Here is a 16,996-nt window from a genome sequence, read left to right as displayed (position 1 = left end):
GATGGACTAAAAGTAGAAAACATAGACTAAGCAACAAATAGTCTAATCTACTCCTAAATGACTCTTAGTAAGGAACATTAGTAAAAAGCTTTAAAAAGAGACTCACAGTGCTTTCTGCTTCCATAAGTGACTAAGTGATTTTGTCAGTATTGGGTATAGTAATTAATATAAGAGAAGAGCTCAAATGCCTGAACTCACTGCTCATCTCAGTTTCTCTCTTTTTTGAGCTGAGTTTTTAGGAGTCACACGGTAGTAAATAGTCACTCAACTACATACTAGGCATTGTGCTTAATGCTGGGCATAGAGGGGAACAAGATAGACAAGACATCAATGGATATTCTAATGAGGGGAGAAATGATATATACAGAAGATAATCATAAATTCTGATAAAGTAATGAAGGAAATAAAAAGTATGGTGAAATAGAGGATAAAGCTTTAAGGTGGTCAAAGAAGGCTGCTCTGAGGAGATGGCATTTAAGCTGAACTTCTATCTTCTATTAGGTTTCTACACAAATACTAATTGTCATGGTCCTCTCAGCACCCTTAAGTTAACTTGGTGTTGACTAAATGTCCTTTAAGTTAGGAAAGAACTTTATTTCCCAAGATCACATCGCAGGAAATGACTTATGAAGGAGCAGTGTGCCGGTCATTATGCTCTCAAGAACCTAAATGACTACTGTTAAAATTCTCAGTATATTCTTTGGCAGAATTCTCCACAATCTCAGGTTTCCTAATTGACTTACCCAGCACTGTATAGAGTGTCAGCAACAACACAGAATAGTAGAAGATGCTTATTTTGCTCAAGACATGAAGGGAAAACGAGGTCAAATTTACAAATCCTGGAGGTCCTAAACAATAAATTTGAAAAATCCAGTGAACACATGCAAAGTTCAAGTTTTTTATAATATTTTCTGGTAGACTTCCATCTACTACTTTGTCAGCAAATCATTTGTTATATGGATGACACCACTTTAAATTCAGAAGTTGGCAGGAATTCTGATAAACCAACTCACTTAGAATTACAGAGGGTAGGGGGGCTTCCTTGGTGGCGCAGTGGTTGAGAATCTGCCTGCCAATGCAGGGGACACGGGTTCGAGCCCTGGTCTGGGAAGATCCCACATGCCGCGGAGCAACTAGGCCCGTGAGCCACAATTACTGAGCCTGCGTGTCTGGAGCCTGTGCTCCGCAACAGGAGAGGCCGCGATGGTGAGGGGCCCGCGCACCGCGATGAAGAGTGGCCCCCGCTTGCCGCAGCTGGGGAAAGCCCTCGCACAGAAACGAAGACCCAACACAGCAATCAATCAATCAATCAATCAATCAATAAAAAATTAAAAAAAAAAAAAAGAATTACAGAGGGTAGGAAGTCAAAGCAATGGTGTAGTTGTCACACACACACACACACAAACACACATATATTCCGTGCTCAAAGGATGATCAAATCCCTGTTTTCCATGAGATTTAGTATCCAAATGTACAAACTTCCAAAAGTTGCATCAAAATATATCAAAGGCCACCCCAATGTTCATTGCAGCACCATTGACAATAGCCAAGACATAGAAGCAACCTAAACGTCCATTGACAGAGGAATGGATAAAGAAGATGTGGTACATATATACAGTGGAATATTACTCAGCCATAAAAAAAGAACGAAATAATACCATTTGCAACAACATGAATGGACCTAGAGATTATCATACTAAGTGAAGTAATTCAGACAGAAAAAGACAAATATCATATATCACTCATATGTGCAATCTAATTTTTAAAAAATGATACAAATGAACTTATCTACAAAACAGAAACAGACTTATAGATATCAAAAACAAATTTATGGTTACCAAAGGGGAAATGTGGAGGTGAGGGATAAATCAGGAGCCTGGGATTAACATACACACACTACTATATATAAAATAGATAACCAACAAGGACCTACTGTATAGCACAGGGAATTCTACTCAATATTCTTTAATAACCTATATGAGAAAAGAATCTGAGAAAGAATGCATATACATATAACTGAATCACTTTGCTGTACACCTGAAACTCACACAACACTGTAAATCAACTATACTCCAATAAAATTTTCTAAAAACTATATATATATAGTACTATATGTACTATATATATATCAAAGGCATATCAAACAAATATCAAAATTTAATCTTAACTATGAGTATCTGTCCAAATATTCTGTTCCCATATGTGATACAGCTCTTAACTCACAGCTATCCTCTTACTCCAACTGAAAGGGATCCGCAAAGCTCTCCAAATTAGCATCTCTTAAAGGGAATTCCCTGGTGGTCCAGTGGTTAGGACTCTGCACTCTCACTGAAGAGGGCCCAGGTTCACTCCCTGGTCAGAAAACTAAGATCCCACAAGCTGTGTGGTGTGGCAAACACACACACACAATACAGTGCCAGAAAGCCCAAGCATAAGGGCTTCATTCTGCAGCCACAGACTAAAGCATCACCGTTCCTCAACCCCAGCCAGCCATTTCACTCATCTGCAGCCGATCATACACTGGTTAGCAGAAGACTATGATGGCAAGCTCAGTACACACTGAGCAATGCTAGAGGTGAACTATTTAAAGTTTAAAGGACTGGCTCCAGTGAAAGACAGCCTGATGTAAGTTAAATAGCACGTCTTCCCTAATAGGCCAGCATATTCATTTTATACTCATAACACTGTTCAGCCTGACAGTTAATTTCAGACAAAGCCTGATAACGCATGACCTTTCTCACTTTGTGTGTTTCATACTTGCTACTCATTCATCTCTCAGCTTCTCTCTTGTTCTAGTCTGGTACTTCTCAAAGTATTAATCTACATATCCACCTATAGTAATTATTATTTATTATAAATACATCATTCTTTAGCCTTAGAGGCAGCTATGCTTTAAACTTTAAGCAATGATTCTCTACTTTGGCTACACATTAGAGTAACCTGAGGGAACTTTTAGTAAATACTCATGCCCAGGTCTCACCCTCCAGAGATTCTGATTTAATTGGCCTGGGGAAGAGGGGAGCTGGGACAGCAACCCAGGTGATTCTAGGCAGCAGGACTGAAAATAGAGCCGTGCTTTAGACAGAGCCGTGCTTCTCAGCCTTGACTGCACATTGGAATCATCTGGGGCGCTTTAAAAAATACTGATGCTTAGGTCCTACCCCCCGAGATTCTGTGTAAACACTGAGGGTGCTGTGTAGACAATGAGATGTTAAAAAGTTCCCCAGGAGATTCTAAGGTGTAGTCAAAGTTGAGAAGTGTTGTTTAAAGAAAAAAACTAACCTGGGGTCAGTCTCTTATTAGCTATGAGACATTGGACAACCTACATAACCTCTGCAGTCCTTAGTCTTCTAATCTTTAAAATGGGGACAATAATACCTACCTCACAGGATTGTTGTAAGGATTAAGTGAGATAATGTAGGTAAAAATATGTTGTAAATTTTAAACAACTATACAAAAATACTGGTATTCCCACATGAGGCTGGGGCCTCCCTCAAATATTTATTTATTTACACTGTGGGCAAGAAAATATATGTGTGCAATAATGCTTCTTGAACTTTTTCATAGAATTTAGAAATATATATACAAGCAGAAAAACATTCAGTAGGATATGTATACTACCTATTCAGTTAATCATTTTACTGTTTAACCTTTACTACAGTACTCACCTCCCCCACAATCAGTTCCTGATCCCAGGGACTTCATCCAAGCCAAGAAGGGATAATGAACATTTAATTCAACAAGTATTTATTGTCTGTAATGCACAAACTGGGTGCCGTGGAAAAGAGAAAAGAAGTAGAAAACAAGAGCTCCTATACTGAGGAACTTACAGTCTGATTGAAGAGAAAATGTATATACATTTGAAGTGGTAATGTAAAACAAGATCATTGGCTAGTTAAATACAGAATTAATCCTCAGGAAGGACTGCTGGGATTCAGAGAAGCAAGCGCTCATTATGACCTAGAATGGCTGGAGAAAATGGTATGGAAAAGAGGGTTTCAGGTGAGCATGGTAGTTTGAAGGATGCACCTCACAGAGCTCAGGCAAAGATAATTTGCATTGATATTTATCACCTGGTAATAGTGAGGACATTATGGGATACACTAAAGTAAAGTCTTCTAAGATTAAGGAACCATGGTGACTAACCTTTATGCTCTGGATATGCTCGATACCGAAAAGTAATGAGAATGATGAGCTGGATTAGCACAATCATGACAAAAAGGACCCGGGCCTGCAGAGAAATAGATACTCACGTGACAAAGATACATGGATACAGCTTCAGTTTTTTTAAATGGCCTCATTAACAAAAATGGAAATGACATCATTAGCAGAAATGACTATATGAGAAAAATATACAGTCAAAGAGACTTGAACATCTGATCCACCAAAAAAGATGATTGTAAGTTGCCTCAGCATTATTCTTTCAAGATTTGGATATGATACCTGGACCAATGTTGAAACTAAGTGATTTCATACAGTTATATAAAGTGATCAAATTAAAATAGTCTACTTTCACTGTACTAGGATAAGTATAATATGTACTGTTTTATTTAAAGTTGTATAGGAGTGAAAAAAAAAAAACAACAGTACACAGTACACTGCAGGCTGAGTGAACAGAGACTGCATTTCCTTATGCTTTCTCCATCAAGAAGTCACTCACTTGGAGATTAATTCACAGTAAAGAGACATTTTATCTAGGTTCTTGTTTCCCAAAATATGGGTCCCAGATCATCACTGGAATCACCTTCAGCCTGTTAGGAATGCAGAATCTCAGGCCCCATCTCAGCCCTACTAATCAGAATCTGCCTCTTATTAACATTCCCAGGTGATTCATAAGTACACCAAAGTTTCCAAAGCCTGATCTAGGTGACCATTAAAAATTCCCAAAAGAAAAATAAATGACACAAAAAGATTTGTAAAAATGAGATGTAAATGCCCATTAGTCATATTTTTTAAAAGTTCAATCACACAAGTAATAAAAGTAAATTAAAATAATAAGGAATTCACATTTTAAGTATGTGAGGACATATATTAAGGTATCTCTGGGAGATGAAATTAAAGGGGGTTTAAATTTTCTTCTGAACATTGTAGTGTATTTTATGTCAATACCCAGGATAGGGAGATCTGAGGAAAATAAAGTGTAAATTGCCAGAGCTTCTCTGAAAGACAGTTTGACAGTGTATATTTAAAAAAAAAACAACCCATTTATTCATTCAAGAAATATTTATTTGAGGGCCTACTTGTGTTAGGCATATCAAAAAGACAAAGATCTCTGCCCTCATGGGGCTTATATTTTAATGAGGGGGGAGAGACCAAAAACAATGAATATAATAAATAATTTAAAATTTTGTGGAATTATATAATAAATAAATGAAGTATATAGAATAATGCATCCACTCTTTGATCCAACAATTCATTTCCAGAAATTTCCAAAAAAACTAATATGTACAACTCACAGACTTAGAAAACAAACCAGGGGGTAAGGGTGGGGGGAAGGGATAGTTAGGGAGTTTGCGATTGACATGTACACACTGCTATATTTAAAATGGGTAACCAGGGACTTCCCTGGTGGTGCAGTGGTTAAGACTCCACGCTCCCAATGCAGGGGGCCAGGGTTCAATCCCTGGTCAGGGAACTAGATCCCACATGCAATGCTGCAACTAAGAGTTTGCATGCCACAACTAAGGAGCCGGCGAGCCACAACTAAGGAGGCCACCTGCTGCAACTAAGACCCAGCGCAACCAAATAAATAAATTAAATAAATAAATAAATATTAAAAGAAATAAAATAAAATGGATAACCAACAAGGACCTCTACTGTATAGCACAGGGAACTCTGCTCAATATTATGTAACAACCTAAATGGGAAAAGAGTTCGAAAAAGGATAGATACATGCATATGTATAACTGAATCACTTTGCTGTACACCTGAAACTATCACAACATTTTTAGTCAACTATACTCCAATATAAAATAAAAAGTTTAAGAAAAAAAACTAGTATGTGCAAAAACTTAGTTATAAGCAGTATTTTTATAGTAGAGGGAAAAATTGGAAACAAATGTCCAACAATAGGGAAATGGTAAAATAAATTAAGATGTATCTATGACTATATAATGCAGCCAATAAGCATCATTTATAAAATAAATGTGATGTAAGAAAACAGTCAAAACAAATTCCTCAGTGGAAAAAATCAGACAGAAAAAAAAGAATGAAAAGTATATTACCGGGCTTCCTTGGTGGCACAGTGGTTAAGAATCCGCCTGCCAATGCAGGGGACACGGGTTCGAGCCCTGGTCCGGGAAGATCCCACATGCCACGGAGCAACTGAGCCCGTGCGCCACAACTACTGAGCCTGCGCTCTAGAGCCCGCGAGCCACAACTACTCAGCCTGTGTGCCACAACTACTGAAGCCCGTGTGCCTAGAGCCCATGCTCCGCAATGAGAGAGGCCACCGCAATGAGAAGCCCGTGCACCGCAATGGAGAGTAGCCCCCGCTCGCCGCAACTAGAGAAAGCCCGCGCCCAGCAACGAAGACCCAACACAGCCAAAAATAAATAAATAAAATAAATAAATTTATTAAAAAAAAAAAGTATATTACCATTTTATATTAAAAACTCATATCTTAATGTACGTAAGAGAAAAATAAATAGAGGGTATCATAATGAGAAATGCAATGGCTATAATGGCTAGTGTGATAAAAGAATGATGTGGGGCTGATTGTACTTTATTTCTAAATTTTCCAAGTTTTCTATATTAAGCATGTATTATTTATATAGGAAGAAATATTATTTTTGAAAGATCCCAATCCAATTTAGCACAGTCCCTATAATTCATTTAGTTATCCTTGTTTTATGGCACTAGGTAGAACTAGGTCCCAAAACAGGTATTATATGTCCATGCCTCCACTTCTTCTAATTCAAATCAATTTAAAATCACTGTATCCTTCTAGACAAGCAACTAGACTTTTAATTTTATAAGGTTCCACTTTCTCATCACATGATTATTATATTATTTATGACTTTGGACCTACCAAACTAAAAACACACATAACATTTAGTTGAATTTACTCACCACAGTACAATGGTCAGTAAGGAGAATAAATGATGCCAGAGGATCAAACCTGAGGTGAATATCCTCTCGAGCAGAAAATATGTGGTGAACACTCTTACTTCTTCCAGCAGAGTCCTAGTTATAAGCACAGCAGAGAAGCAACCCTCATGTACAAATACGTACAATGTTCCAAGATTAAGTTTCCAATAACTTTTGTCAGTTATCTCAGAATAAGCAACATTTTTTTCATTTACTTTTGATTCTTCCTATAAGCACTTTAAATAAAACTTCTTTTAAACCCTGTAATTCTAGATTTGAACTGGAAATATCAGCATGTATTACAATGTATTCTCTCTTTTAAAAAAAAGAAATCTGTATTTCCCTCTGTTTACTGAAAAGGCCTAAAAATAATAATGAACTCAACAACAATGAGCTAGCTGGGCTAGTGCCCAGATTTTGGTCTCAAAATAAAACTTCTCACTACAAGAAACCAGTGCTCTTTAGAGAAATAGGTGATTCCAGTTCTTGAGTAAGAAATGCAAAAGAACTTGAAACATCTTCTACCAGAAAGCAAGAAAACTAACAAGGACTACAGGGATTGTATCAAAGGACTTAGTGGCCAACTTGGAGAGGCTCCCATTAGTCAAAGACAAACAACTGAGCATCAAAAAGAATAAATGCAATGGACTGAAACATACCAAATATATATTTTTTAAACTATGAATTAATAATGATACTGTAAGACTCATTTAGTTACCTTTGGCAGAAGCTAGAGAAGTAACTCATTACTTTGAAAACTGGTTTAGAACAGGAAAGGTGGAGGAAGAATGAAGACTTATCCTGCCTTTCCTGTATGAACTCTATATCTGGGTACCAAAAAGATGAGGCAAATTTTTTCTTTGTGGGACTATTCTAATTAATACTCCTATAATTAGGAGTGGCAATTTGAATATCACCATTTTATAACTCTGATGAAATAATGGATCTAGGCTGAGATTATCAGTAAATGCTAATCCCTCAGTGAAAAGCTGATTGGGTACTGAAAAGCTGAATGGAGGATAAGCCTGCAGTGTGCTGGCACTGGCTTGACTGACCCACAAGGGCCAACTGCTACCTATTCAGGAATTTTGCAGACCAGCTGATGTGTCAGTAGCTTAAAACCAGCTACGGGAGGAATATTTATTCTATGGAAATTGGTATAAATCAGGGAGACGCTACAAATCAGGGTCCTCCCTTCAAACCTGCCCCAAGCTGGTTGTTAAATATTTACCAGCATACCACTGGGTAGGGTCAACAATATCTGCATACATTGATCAATCTTAACATTATTAAAAGAGAGACAACCAGATACCATAGGCTTCTGATAAAAGCATAAAACACCAAATGAAGTGTTCCTGCCAAAAAACAGACTCAGATCTGATCAAACCTCGAAATCTAACTACAGTAATAGAAACTAGATGGGGTAGAGGAACATGCTATATGATAACACATGGATATAGAGAGCAAAAATCCAGAATACAGAAACAGTACAGGATAAAAGATCCAGTTTCCAAAGCAAACAAATTGAGAGGGGAAAAAAAAAGGAGGGTGGAGAGGGAACCTATAGGTTAAAAGACACTGAAGAGACAATCATCTAAATGCAATATTTGAGCCTTGTTTGGATTCTGATTTGAACCAACCAAATGCAATTATATGTGACAAAATAAGAAAACTGAACACTAGCTGGATAGTTTGATATTAAGGAATTACTGTTAATTTTTCAGGTGTGATATGGTACTATGGTTACGTTTTTTAAAAATAGCTCTTATCTTTTAGAGATATATACTGTCATATTTACACAGATGAAATGACATCGTGGTACAGGGAGGAGAGAAGTGGATGGGGTACAGATGAAACAAGACTGGTCAAAAGTTGATAATCTTTGAAGTTGGGTGAAGGATACATGGAGATTTATTATAGTATTCCTTTCATATATTTAAAAAATTCCTCATCATAAAAAGTTTTAAAATAGCAAAAAGAACTTGTACTGGTGTTTATCAAACTTTTATTGCTCAAATGTTCTTACTCTGAATGACAAGTTCTTGGGTTTTTTTTTAAGTTCTTGTTTTAAAGCAGAGATTTTCTTTAATTTTGAGATACAGAGATTTCTAGAGTTTGCCCTTTAAATTGGCAAAGGAGGCACAATAATCTTAAATTCTGGTTCTCAAACTTTAATGCACATCAGAATCACCTGGAGGGACTGTCAAAACAGATGGCTGGGTTCCATCTCCAGAGTTTCTGATACATAGGTTTGGGATGGGATTTCTAACAAGTTCCTAGGTGATGTTGATGCTACTACTTCAGGAACCACACTGAGAACTGACCTAAAGGTCTAGTTGGTACTAGGCTGCCCAGAACTTTACACATATTCAATAAATACAGTGAATAGGTAAAATATAAGATAATAAATCGATGTCTTCTCCTATGAATTTTTCTTTCAGATTTATCTATGGTATACTGTATTTAAAAGGACAGAACTTTCTCACTGATGAATGAGGGGACAGGTTCCCTGTTTAATATTCAGTAGACTAATTTTTTAAAGTTATACTCATAGACATAAAACAGATCAGTGGTTGCCTGGAAATGAGGGTGGAGGGAAGGCAGTTGCAAAGGGACGTAAGAAAACTTTTGAGGGTGATAGATCATATTGATTGTAGAAATGGTTTTAAGGATATATAAGAAAGTCAGAACACACAAAATTGTACTCTTTAAATATATGGAGTTTTTTAATATAAATTATACCTCAATAACGTAAGAAACGTTAAACATATAAAAAGTATATGTGATTTCACATTTTTACTAAGAATTCAACTAAGCAGGCAGAAATGTTTCAAGAAATGTGAGCTATGGTTTCTTCCTCATAAAACTACAGAAGCTGGGGTTCGGAAGCAATCCAAAGATTTGGAAGTTCCCCATTCCAACAGTGAGCAGGTCTCCTACGGTTGCTCCTACTTCTTCCCCATGACTGTAAAGATAGGGAACAATTTATTCTATGGCACTTGTATCTTCAAGTCTTTTTAAAATGAGCCAACTTCTAATATGAAAGACATTAAGGAGTTCATCCCCAGGAGTCCCTCCTTCCACTTCCTACCCATGAGTGTCTTCTTCCTCCTAAGCAGAACACTTCAAAGATGGGTGGTACTGCAAAGTGCCTTCTCTCGTTTCCTCATCTATGAATTGGGGATAAAACTACCCACCACATAAGATTGTTACACAGATTTCGTAAAAAATTCTAAGTGTCTGGCATCTCCTTAGAAGAAGCTCAGTAAATAGCTCCTTCCTGCTCTAAATCCTTCTCTGTGACACATACAAAAAAGATAATGAAAATAATCACATGTGTTTTCTGAAGGATTACTTGATAATCTTCAAACTAAGACTTAACATTAAAAGATTAAATAGTTTAAAACTTCATCAAATCATAAAGTTGTAGAAATTGACAGATTTTTTTTTTCTAGAAACTAATTTTTTAGCACAGTCTATCCCCTAAAGTGTTTCAGATTGTTGATGAAACTGCTCTACTTTGGTGATGATGATCACTTTCTACTCCGGCAGGTCTAGTGAATTAAATGTTCCCCAAGCTGAATCAGAAAAGGGACAGGCAGACAGTTACTGCATGTGCTATCAATGCCCACTCGCCAAACAAAAAAATCCCTTTGATGGATGCCTTAAAAATTATTTACCCTAGAGCTTTCAAAATAGTGACACAATTTCCTATTCTTGGAGACAGCAATCAAAGGCGTGGATATGTAAATATTATATGTTTTCCAACTTATTCTATTATCTTTAGGAATATTGGGGAATGTGCTCCCATTATTAAAAGATTCTGGCCAAAGTTGGAAGAAAACAGAAGAACGATTCCCTGGGTATAAAAAGAGGGGACTATAGCCAGTAGTTGCACACTCATGTCCTCTGCCCAGTTTTTAGTCTAAAAGTAGAATTATTCCTGAGTGTCCATTTTCAGAACATACTAAATCCAGTGTATTCAAATTTTTTATTCACTTAGTTTCATCTTATCAATTGACAAAAACAAAAACAAAACAAAACAAAAAACAAATCAGAGTTCAATGTGGTTACAGCCTAATCATTCACATAGCAAGTTGAAAATTACTAACTTACCTGGACGATTACTTCTATGTTATGTGTCTTATTACTGTAGTTTCTCGGATTCCACTTTAGTATGAAAATAGGACCAGACAAATGACTAGCTTGCCCTAAATGAACTCCATCAATCTTAACTGCGACTGAAGTAATGGAGGATAAGGAGAACACCAAGACTCTAAAATGAGAGCATAAATGCACGGTTTTAGGTATTTGGCATTGTTTTTATAAAGAAGAATAACCCTATTATAACCTGAAAAGATGTAAGTACAGATGGCCTTCCATTGGTTGATCTGCGAGTTACTGGGATGTGGAACCTGTGGTTTCTACCAACCATGGATTGAAAATATTCAGAAAAGAAAAATTTCAAGAAAGTTCCAAAAAGCAAAACTTTAATTTGCCTCTCGCCAGCAACTATTTACATAGCAGTTACATTGTGTTAGGTATTATAAGTAATCTAGATATGATTTAAAGTATAGGGAGGGTGTGCATAGGTTATATGCAAATACTACACCAGTTTATATAAAGGACTTGAGCATCTGTACACTTTGGTATTCCCAGGGGGTCCTGGAACCAATCCCCCAGAGATACCGAGGGACAACGGTAAGGCAGACCATTACATTGTACAACTGTTCATATGACACTCTTCATATGATCTGGTTTCTTTCTAAATGGTGGCTTCTGGAGTTGTATAATTCAGCCAACCTGAACTGGTGAGAAATTAGAAACTATTCTAAATCTAAATCTGATATCCAGCTCCTATCAAGAAACCTGACCGGGACTTCCCTGGTGGTGCAGTGGTTAAGAATCCGCCTGCCAATGCAGGGGACACGGGTTCGAGCCCTGGTCCGGGAAGATCCCACATGCTGCAGAGCAACTAAGCTCACGCGCCACAACTACTGAGCCTGAGCTCTAGAGCCCGCGAGCCACAACCACTGAGCCCACGCGCCACAACTACTGAAGCCCACGTGCCTAGAGCCCGTGCTCCGCAACAAGAGAAGCCACTGCAATGAGAAGCCCTCCAGCAACAAAGAGTAGCCTCCGCTCGCTGCAACTAGCGAAAGCCCGCGCACAGCAACGAAGACCCAACGCAGCCAAAAATAAATAAATAAATAAATAAATTTATTAAAAAAAAAAAAAAAAGAAAGAAACCTGACCGAGAGATGTATGTTCCACTTACCTAGTGATCAAAAGAAATAAATTAAAACATATTGGTACCCTTTTTTCCAGAATAATTAGTAAATCTTTTTAAAAGTACAATATCCAATAATGATAAGAGTGCTGTGAAACTGGCGCTCATATTGCTTGATAACATTATAAATTAGTATCTGTTTTAAAAAGTAATCAGGTACCTTGTGCACTGCTGGTGGGAATGTGAAATGGCACAGCCACTGTGGAAAACAATGTGGAGGTTCCTCAGAAAATTAAACATTGAATTACCACATGATCCACCAATCCCACTTCTGAATATATACCCAAAGAACTGAAAGCAGGGACTGGAACACATATTTGTACACCCATGTTCATAGCAGCATTATTTACAGTAGTGAGAAGGCAGAAGCAAAAATGTCTATCAACAGATGAATGGATAAACAAATATGAAACAATGAATACTCAGCCTTAAAAAGCAAGGAAATTCTGAAACATGCTTCAAAATGGATGAGGACATTATGCTAAATGAAAGAAAGCCAGTCAAAAGGACAAATACTGTATGATTCCCCTATGAGGTACCTAGAGTCATCAAATTCATAGAGACAGAGTAGAATTGGTGGTTGCCAGGGGCTGGGGGGAGGGGGAATAGGGAGTTAGTGTTGAATGGGTACAGAGCTGCAGTTTTGGAAGCTGAAAAAAATGGTAGTGACGTTTGCACAACAATATAAAGGTACTTATTGCCACTAAAAATGCTTAACATGGTAAATTTTATGTTATGTATATTTTACCACAATTTTCTGAAAAAGTATAATGATTTTAGTTGCAAAAAAAAAAGTAATCAGGCAATCTTTATCAACAGTCACAAAGGAATTCAAACTATTTCACCTAGAATCCTATTTCCAGAACTCTATCTAAAGCAATTATTCAAATGAAGGAAGAATCTATATGCATCAGATGTTCATCCTCAAATGAGAAAAAAATCTAAAAGTTCACCAATAAGATAGGAAAATGGTTTAACTGTGGTCCATTCTCTCTGTTGACAGAAAAAAAGTAGCAATTAGAATACACTGTGCCCTATGATTACGACTGTGTAAATACAGGCCTGAAAGAGAATGCCTGAGAAGGAAAACTCATGTTAATAATAGTTCTATTGGGGGGTGGGGGGGGTGGGACATGGATACACATATAATCCCATTACTCTATTTTCCAAAAGTTATGTTGTACTACTTTTCAAAATAAAATTTAAAAGAGTATATTAAAACAAGTGCCCTTGGGCTTCCCTGGTGGCACAGTGGTTGAGAATCTGCCTGCTAATGCAGGGGACACGGGTTTGAGCCCTGGTCTGGGAAGATCCCACATGCCGCAGAACAACTAGGCCCGTGAGCCACAACTACTGAGCCTGCGCGTCTGGAGCCTGTGCTCCGCAACAAGAGGCCACGATAGTGAGAGGCCCGTGCACCGCGATGAAGAGTGGCCCCCGCTTGCCGCAACTAGAGAAAGCCCTCACACAGAAACGAAGACCCAACACAGCCATAAATAAATAAATAAATAAATAATAAATTAAAAAAAAAATACAAGTGCCCTTATGTTTGCAAAAGGTTATGTCTCTTTGCAAAAGGAATGTTAATGTCTCATTAAGATTCTATTTAATACTACTCAGCCATAAAAAAGAACAAAATAATGCCATCTGCAGCAACATGGATTCAACTAGAGATTACCATACTAAGTGAAGTTAGAAAGACAAATACCATATAGTATCACTTATATGTGGAATCTAAAATATGACACAAATTAACCTATCCATGAAACAGCAACAGAATCAGGGATATAGAAAATAGACTGGTGGTTGCCAAGGGGGAAGGGGTGGGGGAGGGAAGGACTGGGAGTTTGGGATTAGCAGATGCAAACTATTATATATAGGATGGGTAAACATCAAGGTCCTATAGTACAGCACAGGGAACTATATTCAATATCCTGTGATAAACCATAATGGAAAAGAATATGAAAAAGAATGTATACATGTATAACTGAGTCACTTTGCTCTCAGCAGTAATTAACACATTGTAATTCAACAATACTTCAATAAAAAATAAATTTAAAAAAATATTCTATTTATATACACTGTCAAATTCATATGCCAAATGAATTTTCAATTCCAAAAGGTTTACATAGTTTTTGCTATTTTGAAAGGCTATGTAGCAAAACAAAAAAATATATACTTCTGATATATGATGTAAATTTTCTAAAGTAGGATACAAATGAGCAGGTACATTATGATTACAGCAATGTAAAACCATGCATATAAAAAAAGCGAGGATAAAAGACAAAAATAATAATGGTAGGATTATGGGCTTCTAGATTTTCTTTTTTATTTCAGCAGCTTAAAAATTATATACTTTTTAACTGAATAGGAATGAAACAGTAGGCAATTTATATAATGTTTAGATTGCTGAGAAAACTAAAGTAGAGCATCTCATAGCTTTCACATAAGAATGCAATCACAATTACTTATTCTTCATCAATATCAAACTGAAAATAAATTCTGAAAAACTGCTACATACCTGATGTGTGTTGAGTGAAGGAGTCTTTCTAGTGGTTCATGTTTAGCAGAACTATAGAGGAGTGATTTAGGATTAGTGATAAGAACCACAGGCCACTCGCCAAAGATCAAATCTGCAAAGCTAAAGAGGTCATGATCAAAAGCAAAGATCCGGTACCTAGACACCAGAGGACAAGAAGGTAATTTAGTTACTTCATATTATAAGAGGGCCTGAAGGATATATACAGAACAAATGTAAAAATATAAAACTATACTTTCTGAGATCATGAATTTGAATGCAGAGTAAATAATATTGTTCCTCTTTCTTCCCTTGCCCTTATCACTTTATACATTTTGGCACATGTGACATTTGTCACAACTGGGATCTGACTGAAGCAATGAATTTTCACTGTGTCCTAGAACAATGCCTGGTACATAGCATGTACTCTTTAATTTTTAAATAAATGTCTGTTGAATTAAATCATTTGATTTCTATACGTTAAGGCTATTTTGAACCTAAAACATTCATCATAAGTCTAATAATATCTGACATTCTTCATCCCATCAACAATGCTACATAAAATATTAAAATAAACATAATTAGAAACCTTTAATTCTTCTTTTAAACTTTTATTTCTATAATTTCAAAGAAAACAGCAAAAGTTAAGTGGTTTTGATTTTCTAAATGCACAATGAAAGGTAAAACTATTCACTAAAAAGTAACCAAAGTTTTGTATTTTCTAACTTTTAGAACTAAGGAGAGAAATGATTAGCTATGGCAGAAACAATAGTGCTCACCAAACACTCCACGTGCTCCCCTGCATTTCCCAGTCTCCCTGGTATTAGGTTGGGACCATGTGACTAGTTCTGGCCAATGGGCTGTGAACAGAAGTGACACGTATCACACTTCTGGTCCAAAGTACTTAAGAATGGGTATGAGTTCTCTGTGCTCTCTTGCCTGCCCTGGAATTGAGGTATTGAAATAGTCACATTATAAGATGGAGGAAGTCTGAATCCCTGAGTTACCCCATGGAGGAGAATTTCCCTGACTCATACTGATTTACATAAATGAAAAAATAAACATCTGTTGTGTTAAGCCATTGATATTTCTAGATTTATTTGCATCCACAACAAAGCCTAGTCTAATATTACTAATATACTAACTGTTTTTAAAAACTCTCCTAGGGAATTCCCTGGCAGTCCAGTGGTTAGGACTCCGTGCTCTCACTGCTGAGGGCCGGGGTTCGATCCCCGGTCGGGGAGCTAGGATCCCACAAGCCACAAGGCACAGCCAAAAAAAAAAAAAACTCTTCTATTGTACTAATATAATTTAAACATTTATAAGGGCAGGTAAAGGTTAGGTCCTTTCAGTAAAACAAACTCCAAATAAAACCCCAGGGTTGGAACACAGGAGAGCAGGTGGGAAGAGAAAGAAAGGAAATGGCTCCATAATTAACATCACTTAACTTGTAACTGTAGCATTTATAAGAAATAAAGAAGCTGATCAAGGGTTAGGAAGGCTACCTGGTAAAAGGCAATTCCAGCCCAGCCCACAGCCTCACAGTAATGAACAGACAGGTCTTAGTTCAAAGTAATTACAGTTGCCAACTAATCACAGGCTTCAAGCATAGCTCTTATACAGTTTCTAGAAAAGCCAACTGAAATGAATAAGTACCTTCCAAGATATAAAGCTGCTTTTTAATGAATGGAAGTACAGTTGACCCTTGAACAATGCGGGCGTTGGGGCACCGACCCCCAAGCAGTAGAAAATCCGAGTATAATTTCCCAATCAGCCCTCTGTATCCTCAGTTCCGCATCCACAGATTCAACTATCCACAGATTGTGTGGTACTGTAGTAAGTATTTTGTGAAAAACATCTGAGTATATGTTGACCTGCACAGTTCAAACTGTGTTGTTCAAAGGTCAACTGTAGTTATTAGAAAGATAACATATTCAGCTCAACAAATATTCACTAAGTACCTAATATCTTCATAGCACTGGGTTTGACTAAGTTAAAGAGCAATTGATAAAAAAACAATGAGATGATACTTATTTATACTTAAACTTGCACTTAAATAGTTATTCGCAAATATATATATTTCGTTCTTCTCAATAAAT

General features: G+C 36.9%; 1 protein-coding gene across 5 annotated transcripts in view; it reads right to left on the bottom strand.

Annotated features, from left to right (window-relative positions):
* TMEM62 (transmembrane protein 62) overlaps nt 1-16,996 on the bottom strand; it is a 34,024-nt gene that overhangs the window by 4,596 nt on the left and 12,432 nt on the right. For all 5 annotated transcript variants that reach the window (XM_068550287.1, XM_068550291.1, XM_068550288.1 and 2 more), the window contains 5 exons: nt 14,901-15,056; nt 11,206-11,365; nt 7,072-7,185; nt 4,147-4,231; nt 744-848 (listed from right to left, as the gene is read on the bottom strand). In XM_068550287.1, the coding sequence (XP_068406388.1) occupies nt 744-848; nt 4,147-4,231; nt 7,072-7,185; nt 11,206-11,365; nt 14,901-15,056 (620 nt within the window). The remainder of the gene's footprint in view (nt 1-743; nt 849-4,146; nt 4,232-7,071; nt 7,186-11,205; nt 11,366-14,900; nt 15,057-16,996) is intronic.

The sequence above is a fragment of the Eschrichtius robustus genome, chromosome 1 (genome assembly GCF_028021215.1).
Source record: "Eschrichtius robustus isolate mEscRob2 chromosome 1, mEscRob2.pri, whole genome shotgun sequence".
Classification (NCBI taxonomy): domain Eukaryota; kingdom Metazoa; phylum Chordata; class Mammalia; order Artiodactyla; family Eschrichtiidae; genus Eschrichtius; species Eschrichtius robustus.
Note: the sequence above shows the minus strand (reverse complement) of the source record. Positions and strands in the feature narration are given on the sequence as shown.